The sequence below is a fragment of the Chelon labrosus genome, assembly GCF_963514085.1.
Source record: "Chelon labrosus genome assembly, chromosome: 18".
Taxonomy (NCBI): domain Eukaryota; kingdom Metazoa; phylum Chordata; class Actinopteri; order Mugiliformes; family Mugilidae; genus Chelon; species Chelon labrosus.
Window position 1 is genome coordinate 21,210,811 of NC_140351.1, and position 18,519 is coordinate 21,229,329.

At 44.2% G+C, this 18,519-nt stretch overlaps 1 protein-coding gene across 1 annotated transcript in view; it reads right to left on the reverse strand.

Moving 5' to 3' along the window:
* prex2 (phosphatidylinositol-3,4,5-trisphosphate-dependent Rac exchange factor 2) overlaps positions 1 to 18,519 on the reverse strand; it is a 92,474-nt gene that overhangs the window by 4,473 nt on the left and 69,482 nt on the right. The window contains exons 35-39 of the mRNA XM_084566435.1: positions 18,304 to 18,447; positions 18,065 to 18,179; positions 9,109 to 9,175; positions 8,462 to 8,652; positions 4,282 to 4,384 (exon numbers count right to left, since the gene is read on the reverse strand). Of these exons, the coding sequence (XP_084422561.1) occupies positions 4,282 to 4,384; positions 8,462 to 8,652; positions 9,109 to 9,175; positions 18,065 to 18,179; positions 18,304 to 18,447 (620 nt within the window). The remainder of the gene's footprint in view (positions 1 to 4,281; positions 4,385 to 8,461; positions 8,653 to 9,108; positions 9,176 to 18,064; positions 18,180 to 18,303; positions 18,448 to 18,519) is intronic.

Consider the following 18,519-nt stretch of genomic DNA (forward strand, 5'->3'; position numbering starts at 1 on the left):
GAGCTTAAGTAAAGCTTAGACAATATGCCAAAGAACATTTGTGCCCTTTGAGTACTGAAAAGGCTTTAGCCCAAAGCTCTGCATATAAAAGATGACACAGAAGAGCCTGGTGATTTAGCTTTTGGGGAGAATAAAATGCTGAGCAATACTATTGAAATTCATCTGGCATTATACTGTACGTGGTGCATTTCCAATGATAATTTTCTGAAGGTTTAGTTTAAGCAGGAAGCAGATTTGTTTATCGTCATAAATTCAGAAGCAAAAGACACATATATTTTAAAAGTCTGCCAGGTCCACAGGGCAGCTGTGGTTGGACACGTTGGTTAAAAAAAAAACAAAAAAAAAAAACTCCAGTATTTGATGACATGAGTTTCCTCAAAGTGAGATTGCTTTCTGTTAGGCTTTGAATGACTGTCAGCTGCAAGGGAAAATGTATAAATTCTAGGACAAACAGCATCATATAAATATTGAACATAGACGTGGACGTGGTGCACATGGAATCCCTAAAATTGAAACTACTACTTCTGCTGGTCGTGTAGTTCTTTGTTTAAGGTTTAAGCAAAACAACACATGCAGAATATTCATTGTAAGGAAATAAACGCAAGTAGTAAGGAATTTGGAAGATGAATAGGGTGCCTCATTGTGGGCGAGCATGTGCGTGACAGAGTTTAATTATGCCCAGTCAGGAACATGTCTGCTCTTTACTAATGTTCCTTTAGTCTGCTGGCTGTGCGCAGAGTCGGCAGATACACAACTGCAAGGGGGCAGGAACCAACTTAGGCTTTCAATTTGGAGACATGAACACCTGCGCCAACGAATACGCACTCTCTACTTCTGTGCTGCACACAGCAGAAAATGTACAATCAAATCATTTTTTCTAATAGGTCATCATGTCTCCTCTTTCAGGAGAGAGGTAGCAATTGGCCGATGCAGTGCACCAGCTGACCTCTCGGTTAAAACCTTGCCGTCTGCAACCTTAGTGCCTGCCCCGAGTTACGTCAGCATAACAGGATAGCATCAGCAATCATTCGATGTCTATCGCAACCTTCCATGCCTCCAGACAGAGATGCCCCTGAAGGACACAGCAGCCAGAGAAGATCCGATGAGCTTGAGACAACACCGAAAGCAAAACTCTTTCATTTGGTTTATGCCCAAGATCTCTGAAACTAAATATCTTTGTAAGACAGTGAAGCTAATCAAAGTATACATGTCAAGATTATGGAGCACATGTTTTATTTTTTTTGATTATGCCCTTTTCAAGGCAGTGGGATTTAGTTTTTGAAGTGGCTGACATGATAAGCTACTTAAGGCTTGTCGTCGTCATCTTCTCCTGCTTATCCGGTTCCTGGTCGCGGGGGCAGCAGTCTCAGCAGGGAAGTCCAGACAGCCCTCTCCCCAGCCACCAGCTCCTCCTGAGTAGTCCCCAGGCGTTCCCAGGCCAGACAAGAGATATAATCCGTCCATCGTGTCCTTGGTTGGCTCCAGGGCCTCCTTCCGGTGGGACATGCCCGAAACACCTCTCCCGGGAGGCGTCCAGGAGGCATCCTTACCAGATGCCCTAGCCACCTCAACTGACTCCTCTCGACGTGGAGGAGCAGCAGTTCTACTCTGAGATCCTCCCGTAGCTCCTTACTCCATCTCTAAGGCTGAGCTTGAAGGAAACTCATTTTGGCCGCTTGTATTCGCGATCTCGTTCTTTCGGTCAATACCCAAAGTTCATGACCATAGGTGAGGGTCGGAACGTAGATTGACCGGTAAATTGAGAGCTTCTCCTTTCGGCTTAGCTCTCTCTTAGCTCTCTCTTCACCACGACAGACTGCCTGGCTGATGGTAGCATGTGGAGAAATCCGCCTGTTGATCTCCCGATCTCCCACTCCATCCTACCCTCACTCGTGAACAAGACCCCAAGTTTCTTGAACTCCTCCCCAACCCAGAGTAGGCAATCCACTCTTTTCCAACTGAGGACCATAGACTTGGAGGTGCTGATCTTCATCCCAGCAGCTTCACACTTGGCTGCGGACCGCCCCAGCAAGAAATGGAGGTCGTTGTTTGATGAAGCTAGGAGGACGATCATCTGCAAAAAGCAGGGACAAGATCCACCTTCCCCCACCTGGCTGCGCCTAGAAATTCTGTCCATAAAAGTTATGAACAGAACCGGTGACAAAGGGCAGCCCTGGCAGAGTCCAACCCTCACCGGGAACAGGTCCAACTTACTACCGGCTGCATGGACCATACTCACACTCGATTGGTACAGGGGCAGGATGGCCCTTAGCAAGGAGCCATCAACCCCATACTCCCGGAGCACCCCCCACAGGATGCTTCTGGGAACACAGTCATTCATGCACTTAAGGCTGCACACTGTAAATACTCATGTCACACACAAGCTCGCAATGCTCACGTTGAAAGGTATAATGTTTAATATTAACCATCTAGCACGTTAGCATTGGCTAATGAATAAGCAACAATAAGAACAGCTGTACTGTAATGTAATTCATTTTGCTGGTGTTTGTATCGGTCAAAATATAATTTTGGCTTGATGATGGTGCTAGAAGAAAAGACGGCATGATCACAGTTCTTACAGTCAATGCTGCGGTGAACATGCATGTCCGTACCAAATTTCACACTAATCCATCCAATTGTTATTAAGATATTTCCTTTTGGGCTGCAGTGGTGGACCAACATGACCAACTAACAGGCTTAAGACACACAGATTTAAGAGTGCACTGGATGAAATAAGATAAATAATCATTGTGCAACAAACAGAAATGTGCAAACAGTGCCAATGTGTGCATGTGCAGTCCTGCTGTGCTATGTAATGAGCATCTGTTCACGCATGCAATATACAGCATGTATTCTGTAGGAATTTTTATGTGCTTTCACATATCCGCTTCACTTAATTGCTAAAATCTGTTAGCCGTTTGATGTGTACATGATGTATCTGGACCTAAAAACTAAATGTGATGTTTTTCTGAGGCCTTAATTTATTGTTACATATGTACTTTACTTGTAGTGCCAGCTTGTCTTTGTATTTGCAGGCTGAAATGTATTTCTAAGCATTTATAAACGCAGTAACAACCTTTTTTCTTTCTTAAGCAGAAACAGAAGGGTGATACCATGAACTCTCCAGTAGCTAGTTTACATAGTGTACATAATTGGAAATATTGGAAATTCCTGTGCATGAATTTACAAATCACGCTGGGATTAGACCCATTTTGCCCAAATCACTCATGCATTCTCATTCCGAATGACGTTGTCTGCGCTTGATGGATGGGTTGTGCTGCGACCAGATGCTGAGCCGATAACCTTTTTGAGAACAAGTATGACTATTCAGCGTGGAAGCAGAGGTGTCATTCAAACCCTGGGTGATATTCATATTCAATAGATTTCATCAGCTGATGTCTGAAAGCAAGGACAAACAGACGCAGCATATCAGACTCTCCTCTGTTCACTATCAGGACTGAACGATCTCTCCTCGGTGGTGTCTAGGTCAATGATGACGCAAAGGGAACAGAAAATATCTAATAACGGGAAAAGTTGCAGTCCGGTTAAGCAAAACAGTAAATATCCATAGCTGCAACATCTCATAGTAAATGATAAATATCTGATATTACACCTTTCACAGGATTTTTTTTTCCAGCCACACACAGTAGCGCTCAAGGTCACACAATGCACAGAGATGCATCCTCCTGGCCGCCAGCCCATTTCTCTGGGAGTAGAAATGAAAAGCCTTTCCTCCAACAGGATCTTTGCCTCTTGACTAACCTCCCCTCTCACTGCACGCCGCTATGCCACTGACAGAGAGCTCCGAGCTCTGTAGGATGAAAATGTTTATGCACTGAAAACCGAATTCCTTTCCTTGAGCGCATACAGACGTGCAGGTAAACAAACAAGCTCCAAACTCTCAGCCAGTCTGTGGAGCTTCTCATTACTCTGTCATTTGGTCAGACTCATATTCTGGAGGCAGTGGATGCATATCTGATAAGACTGAAATCAGACAGAAGGTGAAAAGGGGGAAATGCAAAATGAATTATTATGAACCGAGGAGGATTTTTTTTCTTGTGGACAGCAGCTAACAATTTATACCATCCAAAAATATACCTAATATTGGCTGCCTTTAAAAATTCCATTCTTGCTGTGAGAGACATCAGGCATTGCCCAGGGACGCTAAAAAAAAACTATATTTGACTCAATGAATCATTTATCTGATGATTTTGGATGGTGAAATTGCACTGTGGATCCACTCCGAGAGGGGAAATGCTGCTACCACCGAAAGATGCATACCTGTTTCCTCATGACATCAGTGGCCTGCATGATGCAGCGAGGGGGGAGGCCGTGGTTTCGGGCCAACAGGATGGCCTGCTCCAGTGTCACGCTCAGGGTGCAGCTGTTGGTCAGAGATAAAACATAAGGTCATGCTCAAACCCAGATAATGAAGCCAATGCCAAAGTATCAAAAAACACAGCTCCTCGAATGGCCACTTAAGGCTGGCTCAAAAAACGAGTCAGTCCCCACAGACATCCATGTTAAATCTTTGAAGTAGAAGTAACCATATTTACAACCTGGTGCAAAAAAACTGTTAATTCAACTTATAACTTAATCTTTGAAATTTAAATTAGGTTTAAAGTCAGGCTTAAATAAGGACACATCCACTTTGAGTAAAAAATGGGTGCTGTCTAAGTTGCTTGGCCTCTGCCTTGGTGTCACCCACCCGCCTTAGATCCACTTACAGTCCACCTTTATACACTTTTTTTGAATTAGCCAGTAGAGAGTCAGACACTGTCAAGATGGCGTCGGTCAGAGCCATCCACGTTGAGCTTCAAAAGCACTCTTTAGGAATCATATGGGTAACATTCACAGACTGTATATAGACGGACGATGGTACAGCTCCTCAAAAGTGAAGCCAAAGTAAGTACAGCGCCCCCTGGTGACTGGTGGCAGTATAGATCATCAGCTAAACACTAAAAACCACGTCAAATACATTATTTTCCAGGATGGTTTCCGTAATTTTAGTATAATACTGATGCATACTCAATACTCACATACTACCTTTTCTGATAAGTTTCGTTTTATTTGACGTTATAGAAACAGGATGCGAAATCATGAAGACTACCAGTTGCCATGCCAGCGGCTCCGTGAAGCAGTCCCGTAGGGCCGTACAGTTTATAATCCAACCTTTTTTTCCCGGGGAAATAGCGTCAGTTTGGCCAATGCAAGGAAGTGGGGATGCATTGTCCATATTTATATACAGTCTATGGTAACATCATGTTCAGAGTTCATCCACCTTCATGCGCAGACAGTGGTTCAAACACAAACTCTCCTTGATCCAATTCTTCCAAAGGAATTTGAGGACGCTAAATCCATCTTATAAACCAATCATAATTCAAAATGTATTGGTTAATAAGAATATTCTGCCCTTTCCTATTTCAAGGATACTGTACTATCAACCATGTCCGTGGAGACAACAAAGCACTGACTCTCTCAGTTTCTCAGTATGGTTTTATGGTAAGGCAGTCTTTTCATCATCTCAGCAGTCTGTGACTCCAGTAAAATTCATTTCAACTGCATCAATTCTCCATGAGCGCATTTTGCTTCTCTTGACACCTTGTCATTACCATCACATTCCGCCTGCTTCACCTTCGCTCATCTCCTCACTAATGAACCATTTCACTAGCCGCTGAGAAGTCAATCACAGCGAGCAAACATGCAGCATCAGGAGAATAACAAGCCTGCTGATCTTTGCTTTTACCTCAAGCTGAAGGAGAGGTTTGAAATTTGTAGTAGACTTTCAGCAGATAAGGAGACTTCCAGGTTTTCCCATCATCAGGATTGGTGCTTGTTGCAACCAATAGAAAAGAGGTCCAAGGACAAGTCAGCGCATCTCCTGTGGCAGAGGCGATATACTCTCAGCACCATAAGGGTGTGATGTGTGTAAAATGAGTGTTGACGTAATCCTGTGATTCACTGGTTACCCCCAGCTTTGTTCTCAGGCACATGCATAGACACACTCTCTTTTCACACACGCACGCAGATGGTAGCATGTGGAGAAATCCTTGGAGAGTCTGTGACGGGTGTCAAGACGGCCGGGTGACCTTTCTATGATAACAAGCTGTACTAGTATATCGATCCAAGGCCTTTTTGCTGCTAATTGAACTGTCCAAAGTTCCAACACTGCCAGACTCGCTCTCATTCAGTAACACTGCCGCGGTGCTGCGACAGAATCTGAGCTGTTAGTTTAATATCTCCTTTTCTCATGGTGGGGTTTCACACTGCCTCAGAACAAAAAAAAAAAAAGAGCAGATGTGCAACGGGGGACTTACTACTGCCAGAAGCAGTCACTTTGAGTCAATCAGATCAAGATTGACTTTCTATTGCGTAATTTTACGACGCCGTAACATGAAGGGATAAAAATAATGAACCCAACAATGGTCCCCCGTATGTGCCGAAAGATATCCCAGTAGAGAACTGTAAAAGGAGTCCTTTCACAGGCCACCCCAGAATATTTTAAGCACACATTCTGAGCTTCCCACACCGATAAAGAACAGGGGGGAAAAAAGTCACCCACAGAGGATCTTTAAATATCCCTTCAGCTGGAGCAAGATGAAGGAACTGCACAAAATCAGTGCGTGTTTTTTCAAGGCTGCATAGTTTCCCTTTTCATTAGAGCTGGTGAGATAGTATGAGATGATTTATACCCATCTGTTTCATGTCTTTCCAGCCCATATCTCATTTACTCTGTGTTTCTCAGTCTATACTGATAAATGGGAAGAAACGCCACACAAAGGAAGGGAAAGAATGACAGAAGACAGTGCCAACAGAAAGAGGAACACTGAACAGAAGGGGGGATTAAAGATGGAAAAAAACATAACTACTTGTACACTTGGTAATCATTGACTATAATGAAGGGAAACAAGGGAACATATCAGATCTTTGAGCAAGTTAGTGCTTTGGAATGTGGGGGCTTTGTGTTTCTTTGCTTTGCTGTCAGGCGGTGAGTTCTCCATTTGCCTCTCTAATGGTTTTTGTGCGAGTGACGGACAATAGAAAATTTAGAGAGGAGAGGAGCGCAGCATATTGCAAACTGCTGATGCCCCGAAAATATCGGCTTTCATTCTTATTAATACTCATCCATCAAGCCAACTAATCCAATCAGTAGTGCCTGAGAAGCCTGACAGAAGGCTGCCACACTGATAATACAATTTCCTCATTACTAATCGACTGGCTTGTTTTCATAGCTTTTTCAATTATTCCGTATTTTGTTTGTGTGCTCACCATTTACATTTTCTTCTCTCTGCTTTTTTCCCCCCAATATTAATATTTGAAATTAGAGAGCAGCGAAATTGCTTTATTTCTGTGTAATCTGTATTCCATCAATAGTAAGCGATGTTATATATAAAACCTTGGCTGCCAAGGTTAATGACATTGATTTTGAGGATGCTTGCATCAGACAGAGCATTCTCCTGCGATACTGAATCCCAAGTGCACATCAATCTGCAGCTTTGGAGGGCAAAAGAGTGTTTAAGGAGAAAGCTAGTACACAAATAATCCTAAATATGGCAGGCCTTGTCACCTGCTGTGTCACGGTACACTTAGCCTGCTTGCCTGGGTGAGTTGTGGCTGGAGTGTGTAATTGCACGGACTCACACAGATACACACACACACACATGCACACAGGCTGCGGGTTAATAAAGTAGCAGAAGTCATTGCACAGACAGGAACTTTCTATTAGAGCTCTGGCAACCAGGCGGCTCCATCTGCAGCACTTTATCAAGCCATCAGTCACATACAGTGAACGCATGCTCGTGCACGTGTGTGTGCGCGAGCCGGTGCATGTGACTGAGACAAAAAGATATGAAAACTGTCACAGCGTAAAGAAGGAGAGTATCAGAGAGACGGGTGGGTGGGAGACGGGAAAGAGCAGAGTATGAGATGAAGATGAAAGCTGGAACTGAGGATCGGTGATGACAAATGATCGGGATATTTCTGTCGTCATGCATTGATGAATGTTGCCCCCGGCGGCCGGTGAATTAGGCAGCCGCATATAGAATTCAATGAGAATAGAAGTAATTGACCTGTCACCTTCCTGTGTAAAGTGCTGTGCCTACTTAGAAGTGCCTAATCCGGTCTGAGAAACAATGGGCTTTATTAAGTAGAATATCCTGCTGTTAATTAATGCAGAAAAATGTGTATTAATAAAGAAAATAACAAGGGGAGCAGTGCAGGGCTCTCATGAAACTGTGAGGTAGGCAGAGAATAAAGTAAAAGGAGGAGCACATAAGCGTGGGGGGTGGGGGGGGGACTGTGGAAAAAAATGTTAAAGGTGAGAACAGTGTCAACGCAAAAGAGTTGAAAGAGAAAGGAAACCAAAAAGAAAGAAAATGATGAGCGGGAACATATAATTTAACCGGAGGCGGCTCACGGAGAGGTAGGAAGACATGTGCAGCCCATGTGCCCACACACTCACCGATGAACGCCGCTGTTGCACATGACAATGTGTGTGGCCCCCAGACGCGAGCAGAGCTCAGAGGCCACGGTGAGCAGACCCACTCCAGAAGCCCCGCAGGCGGTGTACTGACAGGCAGCAGTGCGGCGACAGCTGATAAAACTTTCCATCAGGCGGTAGAGCTCCTCCAGAGCATTGAGGGGACGCATTAACTGGGCAACACAAAGGGAGAGGGGTGAGCGCCGCATAAAAACATGAAACAACACTGTTTACGTGCACAGGAGAGAATAAAAGGAGGATATTATGAGGTGTTTGTGGCGCTCTGATTCAGTATTTGTAATTCTATGTCCACAGATTTTAAAAAAGAGAAAAGAACATTTTCAAGTCTAATTCCCAGTAGTAACTGAAGGTAATATTATGGGGTGTAGTTATGATTTAGGGAGTAGTTTAAGGGTTACGGTCATACTGATGCTGATAGTGTCACTTCATAAAAGTAAACTATTATCTTCTGAACCTCTTTAATGCCTTATTTAATTAACATTGTGGTCACCATCTTGGATTTTTTTTAAACATATGCAACAACACCTATGTTGCATCTTTTAATGACTCTGTTCAGTTTTTCCATGGTACCAGAAATGCAGAATGATGCTGTACAAGGTTGTTCTTACCTTATCTATGAGGGCCGCTTTGGGTGCAGAGCTGGGCGGCATGTTGGACTGATCCAGGTAGAAAGCCCTGGGCGAGAAAAGGTAATTTCACATAAGGAGCAACTCAAACAGGATATTTAGACTGCACAGGGGCTCAAACTGTGTGTGTGTGTGTGTGTAAGTGTGTAAGTCCCGACAAACCTGCAGCAGACTTTGTTTAGCCATAAAGTTACTTAGCAGCTCCGGCGCGTGAAATCAAAACTGTTTCTCTGCACCATTAGGTCATCAGGACCACTGGCTGCCTTTCTGGGAAAACTAGGCCACCTGCCTATTATGGAACACCACCATCTGACTATCAATCATGAGAATAACTTGGGCTCAGCTCGGCAGAAACACAGACTAAGCATCTCTTGTCCTGGGCATCACTCCAAATGCCACCGCCTCATTCATTCATGGACTGTAGTCAATTTAGTGTTATATCCCCTATCTCTCCACTAGAGGCAGCACTGCACCGGCGTCCTCCTGCAGACAGAGGAGGAATGCCGCAATGAGGAGTCCATCTGAGGCGGAGGGCTATTGGTGCAAACTCAGCATCTGTGACTCCATCAAATTTCAGTAATCCAGCAGCGTGCTAAAAATAGGCACACTTAACCACATTAATGTCCTGATAATAAAATCACTTACTCCATTACTTCTGGCCAGAACCAGTAGAACCCATACAATACACTTGTCCTGAAATGACAAGTATAATAGTCAAGATAAAAGAAAACACTATTAAGATATTCAGCAGCAGCAGACGTTAAAAGAGAGAGCTTGTTTACAAGAATAAGTGAAGCACATCTCATTCATCTGCATCACTCTGCTATTAAGTGATTAAAATCAGGCTAAGGAGGCATTCATTACGAGTGTGGTATTTCTGCTCGACATAATATTAATGAAAATAATTAATCAGAGCAGAGTTAACACATCCCTGAATCAAACTTTCATAGTGATTATAAACCGTCTGAGCTGAAATAAAAAGTCATTCCGAACACATAGAGTATATTGACTATATAGTAGAGTTATAATATATATATATACATGCCTGGAGCTACCAGAGGCCACAAAGCTTCCAAAATCCATTTCATTCAGCCATTACGGCTAATGAGGCAATGAGTCGGATGTGCGCAAATGTTTTATTTGTAACCTCCAACGGCAAGTTCATTTAACCTCCTTCACATGGAAGTCCATTCGGGCAACACACATCCATGCCGAGAGTCAGACGAGTAACCCGCACGTTTTATACCTTCACTTGTTTCCAGGTATTTAATCCCTATCTGCCAAATTATCCATTAACCTTGTGGCAGAGCTCGACAAAATGACTACGAGCGGAGTTTGCTGAGGGTTCGGATGGAGCTAACAGTCCATGTAATTGGTTCAAGATGGCCTTATCATTCAGAAGATGCTCACGATAGACCGGAGTCAGGCAGCGTCACTGCACGGAATGCACACTTCTCATACAGGGGCGAAAAGGGCGGGAATAGCTGAATAATTTATGACACGCTAACAGGTAACAGGCTTTTTTTTGTGTCCGCACCTCGTAATATTTGACTTCCTCGTTAAAGTTGGTGCTCGTCTGTGTGTGAGCGTGCGGTATTTGAGGAAAAACAAAGCCACAGAGTAAATAAAAGCTCGATCCAACAGCTTCCAAAGACAACTTAATGCTCCTAGCAGGTCAAACAAAGATGAGGCGCTGTGAAAGCAGTTCTGACATAACACGAAATAAAATTTATTGGAAATCAAAACCTCGCGCCGGCTCTGGATGCAGGTGCAGCCTCTTATCGGCGCACCTGCCCGCCGAGTCCGCTCACCCTTGTCCCGCTTATCGGTCAACTGTTCAGACTTTTATCTTGGACGCGTATAATAGATTTACTCGTATAGGCGCTAGGACTTCTGTATCACTGCCCAACTTCATCCGGACGCATTTGTTTATCTGTATCAGACAAAACAGAGGCGCCTCCTCTTACCCTTGCACAATGCTTCTGCAGACGCAAGGTCACGATACCTACTGATTATCTCATCCTCCTGCTATAAGAGGTGTTCTAAAAATACCACCAACCGCAGCTTGAGGAACAGAGTCGACTCTCTTGGAGGTCTCTAATGACAAAATAATGGGAGTCAGACTTCAATTGATGTGTGGTTTATGGAGGACCTGCATTACATCTTCTGGACTGATGATGTTTTCTAGGGAGCTTAGAAACACTTATTACGGATGAAAAATTACATTTTAGGCCCACACACGGCGTGAAAACACACCGTTGTGAGGCTCAGAACATTTTACATTAAGTTTAAGGTCAGAATCCACTGGGTGTCTGTTATTTGTTCTCCATTCAAGAGTGGTTCTCAGATTCCCTCAACTACAGCTGGTCCATTTTAATGGCGGGACACAGAGAGCCTAGCATATTACCATTTGTCTTAGTCACTGACATTCACCAACAAGAAAGTCGAAAAAGTACAAAATCTCTCCTTTAATTCTCACGGCTTTAGGGGAATGCCAATCAGAAGTCCCACCAGTCTGCAGCCAGCGTGTAACAAAAACTAATGTTACTTTAATTGTGCAATTTGAGTTGTCAGTATTTCTTCTGTTAACAACCATTTCCCCTCTTTGTATTTTTGCTTTTAGCCGAGATGAAGACAGCCGTTGGTAAATCTTTCTTGCAGCTCTCTCTGCAGTAACTAGACCCACACCAGCCACACACATACACACACACACACACACGCAGCCAATTGGTTTTCACATGAGGCTCTAATGGAGAATTTGGCTGCAGGCCAAAGATGACCTGCTCTGCGTATAGCCGGTTTCGTTTTATTGGGCCGATGAGAATTCTTAATTCTCTTTGTTTCTGCTTCCTTCACGACAATAGGACACGCGAGGCCCTTTGCAGCACAGGAGCATTAAGAGTCAGCTGCAGCGTCAAAGAGGAAGAATCTGAGGCACAGATGTTTTAGGGGAGCAGCGTGGGAACGGGTGTTAGCATCACATCCTCCGTTCGAAAAAAGTACAAAAGAAACACAAACGATCCCTGAAATACCACAAGAGAAATGGCAAAAATGGCATTTTCTGTGGATGTGGTTTCACACTCGCGCTCAGGCACGAGGTTGCAGCAGAATTTATGAAATCTCAAGTGACTCGGCAGAGGTGAATGCTGGTCCATGTAAATCACTCATGAGGCCATGATGAATGACACTCAGCGTTATTAAATCCCCCTCCCCATCCGCCACCCCCCCCCCCCCCCCCCCCGAGGTGCGCGGCAGATCGGCCTGTGGGGCTTCCAGGAGCTCTCGCATGTCACGCAGCGATGCTCCTGCACCGACATCAGCGAGACGGTGAGCGCTGGAGGTCATTTCCTCATCCCACCCACACCTCCTTCCTGTTTACACAGACAAATATTTACCACTGGCTATATGTGAGCCATGGCTTAATGTAAAAGCATGCGCCAACGGATACAGACTCAAAACCCATGTTGGATGATATAGGGATTTTTTTTTGGTTTACATATAAGAAATTCTGTAATGACACAAGAAATAGTAAAAGCTGTCAATATGCATTATTTTCCATATTGTCCATGGTTCTGGTAATTGGCAGATTTCCATTAATGGTGTCTCAGCTTCAGAACTAGTGAAAGACACAAGGCTAGGCTTAAACTTGCGATCAAATTTATGATCCTGACACAGCACAAACTATTCTTGGCTCCCAACCGAGGTGATTTTTCTCAACCTAACTGCTGAAGAGATGAGTCATGGTCTTTTTACAGTATCAAGAGTAAGTAAGCAAGTGAGGAGCTGTCATCATTACATCCATTAAAAGATAGAATCAGAGAGAAGTGATAAACGGAAACTGCTCGGCCCCGTAGGCTTCACGAACACGGGTTCAGTGCACACTAGCTGGAGCAGAACAAAGCCTCACCACCTTCCTCGGAGCCCGTGTGAATTGGGACTCCCCGTGCCGGTGCAAAGACTGTAGACTGTGGAGAAACACAAAGAGAAGAAAGCTGTGTCCTCGTGTAGGAAAAATGTACGAACATTTCCTCACTGCTGAAATGAAGAAAATATCCATGACCCTTACCCATAAATCCATCCGATATCTACACTTATCTGTAGTTTCACAAATAAGTCCAATTATAATTCTGTGAGAAGAGCAATAACTTTAAGTTTATCAATCTTGCAAGACTAACACATGTGATTTCATCCTGGTATAACTCTCTCACCACCAAACACAAGATCAAACTCCCCCGATTAACAAACCAGGCCAGCAAAATCAGCGGTTCACTCCACACTCCCCCGTCTGAACTTCACAGCCGCTCTGTGATCAGATACATCTATCTATCTATCCATCCATCCATCTATCAAACAGAAGACCTTGAGAAAGAGCTAGAGTAGCTGCGGTTATATCAACTAAAGCCTTGCTCAAGGGAGGAGGAGAAGTATCATTAGCTGCATGCAGCCGCGTTGCACTTTTTGAGCTCAGCTACAGATCTGCAGTGGGATTCATGTCTACGTGCTGAACAACTCAAAGTGATGTTGCGCCTTCATTCATCTTGTTTTCTGGGCATATACGGAAGAGGTGTCCTGAGGGAACGAACATGATTTACAGTCAGGAAGACACGTATTGCCGGTGCCTTTCTTTTTTTTTTTTTTGGGAGAGAGCAGAAGTGGATACGTGTGCCGCTCCGTGCGTACGATAAGTTAGATAATAACGCTGCTGGGCACTTTTTATTAGTATTATATTTACATGCCAAACATAAGGTCACGTCTGAACCGGAGCAAAAGAGCGCATTTGTGTCCCAACCACAGGCAACAGAAATAAATAAACGGGGAGAAGGAGCTTGCTGCTGTGAGCTGACACTCTGACCTGCAATAATCATCATGCATTTTTGCTTAATCAAAACAAACTGCTCTGCAGCGGTGTGATTACCAATTCCCCGTAGCTGGTGGTAGAGCAAAGACTGGGACTTAGAAGCTGCGCTGTGTGGTGATGACGGACGACTGTTTAACTAACAACGCATGAAATTCGACGGCCTGTAATAATATATAATGCAACGGAGGCAAAGAGCAATAAATTTGTTGCTTATCTTTTAGTCACCGCGCCGCCATTATATGCAATTTTTCAGACTGTGCAGAATTCTAATGTGCACATAAGTCAAGCGTTATTATCAAAGGGACGTGCAGAGTGAGATGTGGAAATTTCACAACTGCCCAAATGTGACAAATGCGTTTCAATAAGGGAGAAATGCCCATTAGCTGCAGTGCAAGCCTTCCATCTCTCTAACAAGGGAAAGATAAAGCTTTCTGCATACACCTGCAGCAACAACATGATACACATGCGGTTCACCAGCAGATCATATGTAGTGCACACTGGATGCACCCTCCTTTTTTTTTTTCACACGGCTCTACGTACAGAGCTCCTTCAATCAATCAATCTCAAGGAACAATATAAGAGGCAAGCACAGTTCCCTCTTGAAACATCCGCCTGTCAATAAGAGAGCAAAATGAGATGGAATCAAGAGCGAGCAATAATCTCACTCTCTGAATAATACATTTGCTGCTCCCGCTCTCCCCTTTCCACCTCGCCCTCTGCGGCCAACCCTCTCTTGCGTACTCTCCTCCACAACCCATCATCCTCATCCCTCGCATAAATCCTCCTTTGGATCGGCGAGTCTTCCATTCTGTCCTAAAGCAAAGCGATGCATTCTGTTTCAGCTCCACACATTTCCCTTCATCTCCCAGCAAGCGGAGTAAATGGAGAGGAAATTCAATATTTCTGCACGTTTATATGCGACAGTTATTTGTTCCTTCGATTAAATTCAAAAGGAGAACGCTGCAGGAAATTCAAGCAAACAACAAGTCTATGACTAAGGAAACTGTCAGCGTGGAAGATGTCAGAGATTCGGAGCTCTTCCACACAAACGCACATGTCAGCTGAGATGTTTTACGAAGGCTTGAATAAGTGGGAGCAGGTTCTGGCTCTAGATATCGCTGACTGTCTGATTTGGCTCGCGAATTTGTGTTTTGCGAGGAGAGCGAGTCAGGCACTACGGGTTTGCACACAGGATCTTCGTGTGGGTAAGGAAAGTGAAGACCAGAGACAGAGAGGCTCCTGGGAAAACACTTAACACTTAACAGTGGTGTCATTTACTGCTCTGGCGCACTGTGTGTACAAATAAAAGCAGTTTCTGCAGAATAGCGTGTTGCTTTTTGACAGTGTCCCAGAGGGGCACAATATAGTGAGCAATTTTCTTTAATCTTAATACAAATGATCCCACCACCAGCATTTGTAGGTCTTAAGAAAATCACATCCCAGCTTCTAAATGGCTGCACCTCAGCCAAATAAATATGGGGGTATCATGTACTGTAACGGGAATCTCTCGGCGGGGGGGAGGTGACAACATGAAAACCTCTGAACCCGGGCCCTGCAGTTCATTCAGTTCAGCAATGCGTGTGCAGCGCTCTCTCTGCCTGTCAGTCAGCCTCTGGCTCTGGTCCACAGTGTGGGTTTAACCCAGCTCTGCTGTGGCGCGGCTCCAAGGATAACGAGGTGCCTGAGGTCGGAGCGCTGCAACGGAGAGAGGAGTGACATCACGGCCCTGGTCTGTGGTCAGCTGAAAGACACATGGCAGCCGGCAAAAGAAAACTGCTGGTAACACTACATAGACGGAGACCACTGACTGCTGAAAACCAACCGGGAATATTTACTTTACTGCGATTGATACAAAGAAAAGTTTTCGCTAGAGTCGACTGTGTTATTTCACGTGCACGTAAAATGAGTAAATGCCTCGCTGCCAGCGTCGAATATAAAGTACAAGTTGATGGATGACGTGAATAACCATATGGATGAAAAATGACTCAATTATGTTGATCACTGATTCATTGTTTCAGTTATTAGATTATTGTTGGACACACTGAGTTGAGCATTTTTCAAATTTTGACAATTTGTTGGCCAAACGTTCAACCGGCAAAATAACAGGCAAATTATATGCTAGTAATGATCTATAACAGAGATCAGCTGATAACGCTGAGATGGAAACTGTATGACGTGCAAGGCAGCAAGTAAAAATAGTAGCATTTAATAGAAAGACATCACTCACATCTGTTGTTAAGTTAACACATCTTTATATCACTGAATTGTGCAGCAACTCCTCCACAAACTTTCATTACTTTGAAAAAAAAATTATACTGGCTTGTATAATTGTTCTTAAACTACTAATATACAGTACGTGTCAGTTAAACTCCTACGTACTTGCCCCACCTATCCCATACCAGAGCTGGAAACTGTCACGGCGATCGCTGCATTCAGAGTGAAATCATCGGCCACAAGTTATGCTCCAAATTAGACTGGGTAATTTTAAAAGTGTCCGACGCTTTACTCTGAAATACACTGCCTGCTCGCACCCCACAGCCCGGCACCCCCGATGCTCCCCAAATCGGTCCCCATTCTCCCACTCGCTTGTCAGGCACATCTGCTCCGCGTTACCGCTGGACCGTTTGCTGTCAGTTCAATTACAGCAGTGAAACTGTAAAGACATTTACAGTACACAAACAAAGGGTGTTCTGTATAACATGGCTTAACTCCAAAAAGGTGCCGCATGTAAGGTCTGCATCTTGTAAGCCGCACATGAATTTATTAGAATAGAAAAGTATGACTAAAATAATGACATTTCAGATGCTGATCCTCACTGTCCACACAGCAGTCTGCTAACAAAGCCTCATAAAATCTAAAGAGGGGCCACAAAATGCCAGTACACTATTATTAAAAGGTTGTAGAGTCCCAGAAGATCAGAAGACAATCTAATGACACAAAGAGATAACAGGGCGGCTGGAAATGCCAGATGACCAGAGAGACTAAAAGCTTTGGAAAATCTGACATAATACTTGAGATTCTTTTCACTCGTTATAAACTAAACACTACAAACGAATTAAAAACTCCTTGCAGAAAAAGCAATCACAGCAAATTACAGTTCCGTTGTGGCGGGCCGGCACTGACGTAGCATACGGCTGTGCAAATCATCCAAACCCCCGCAGCAGACTGTCCCTAAATAACTTAATTTCTGCTATGAGCACCGCTGTGCATTTAATCACCAGCGCAATGTGCAGCAGATGTTTAGTCAAAGCGGGCGTGTCAACCAGTCGGCCTCCTAGGTGTTCACGGAGGGAGCCGCACACTGACTGGGATTCAAAGAGCTCTCCGGGAGTGTGACTGATTCTTTCTATTAGGCGAGGCACTTTCAGTCTATGTCACTTAATCTGGTTAGCAGAGCATCTGTAGTTCATTGGCACCAGAGCTGGCGATAAAATAAAATGCGCAGCCATAAAGGGCACTTCGATCTATGATAACAGAGTGCCCAATTAACAGACTTCACAGGGTTCAGGTGCGTGTGTCTATAAATCCATCGCGCTCTCAGCTGGAAAACACATCTACACTCACATCAGCTGAGGACATTTTTGCAAAAGCCACATTTCATTTCTGAACTCTCCTTAAAAAATGTCCTTACTCCTCCTTTTACACATTCGGTTAAATAACGCTCTTGTTTTGTACCCCCCACAAGGATCTTCTTCATTCGCGTCTCCACCTCGTTAAATTAGCCATGCCTGGCCAATCACAGAGGGTCTCATGCGTGCAGCAGACCAATGGGGTGTGAGCTAAGTGAGTGCGGCAGCTGCACGGAAGCACTACATCAGTGCTTGCTTGTGTGACACGCTGAGCACTCTCATCCAATCACCGCTGCCCCTGCTGTGTGCGTTCGCAACCAATCAGAAAACATTCCCGCTGCGTTTCTCTCAGCCAATCACCTCGAGGCCCTGCTGGGCCTTGAGAGCCAGCCCCGACTGAAAGGGAGGTACTCTTGAATCATATCAGATCTAAAAAAATGGTAAATCGTGTAGGATATGCAATCTCAAAGTAATATCTGTGAGAACAGAATGTGTCTCAAATTATAAATACCTCAGCCTCTTGTAGTACTGTTTGACCTTATCCAGTGAGGCAGCATTGATTTGGGCCTGGTATTCCTCCACTGATACATTGTCTCTGTAGTAGTATCCCTCCATACTCTCCAGAGCTAGAAAGGGATCAAAAGATGGTGAAAGGGAAAGTTATAAATGCACTACATATATGTTCATGATCCTCTATAAAGCAGCTTTCAACTGAACACCACATGCCAAGTTAAACCAGCCTCAGCGTACCTTGTGTAAAAAGCACCGGGTAGATTTTGATGCCTCCTCCGTTTTTCAGCCTGTAAGGCAGCTGTGAGAAGTAGAAACTCTCAAGGTAGAAGCAAACTTTTAAGGCCTGTCGAGTGCCCTCCACCTGGTATGAAATCGGCATGTCTGCCAAACAGGAGATTAGAGGAGAGGAGAGGCAGAATTCAGAACACGCTTTAAAAGTTCACTCAAATATAA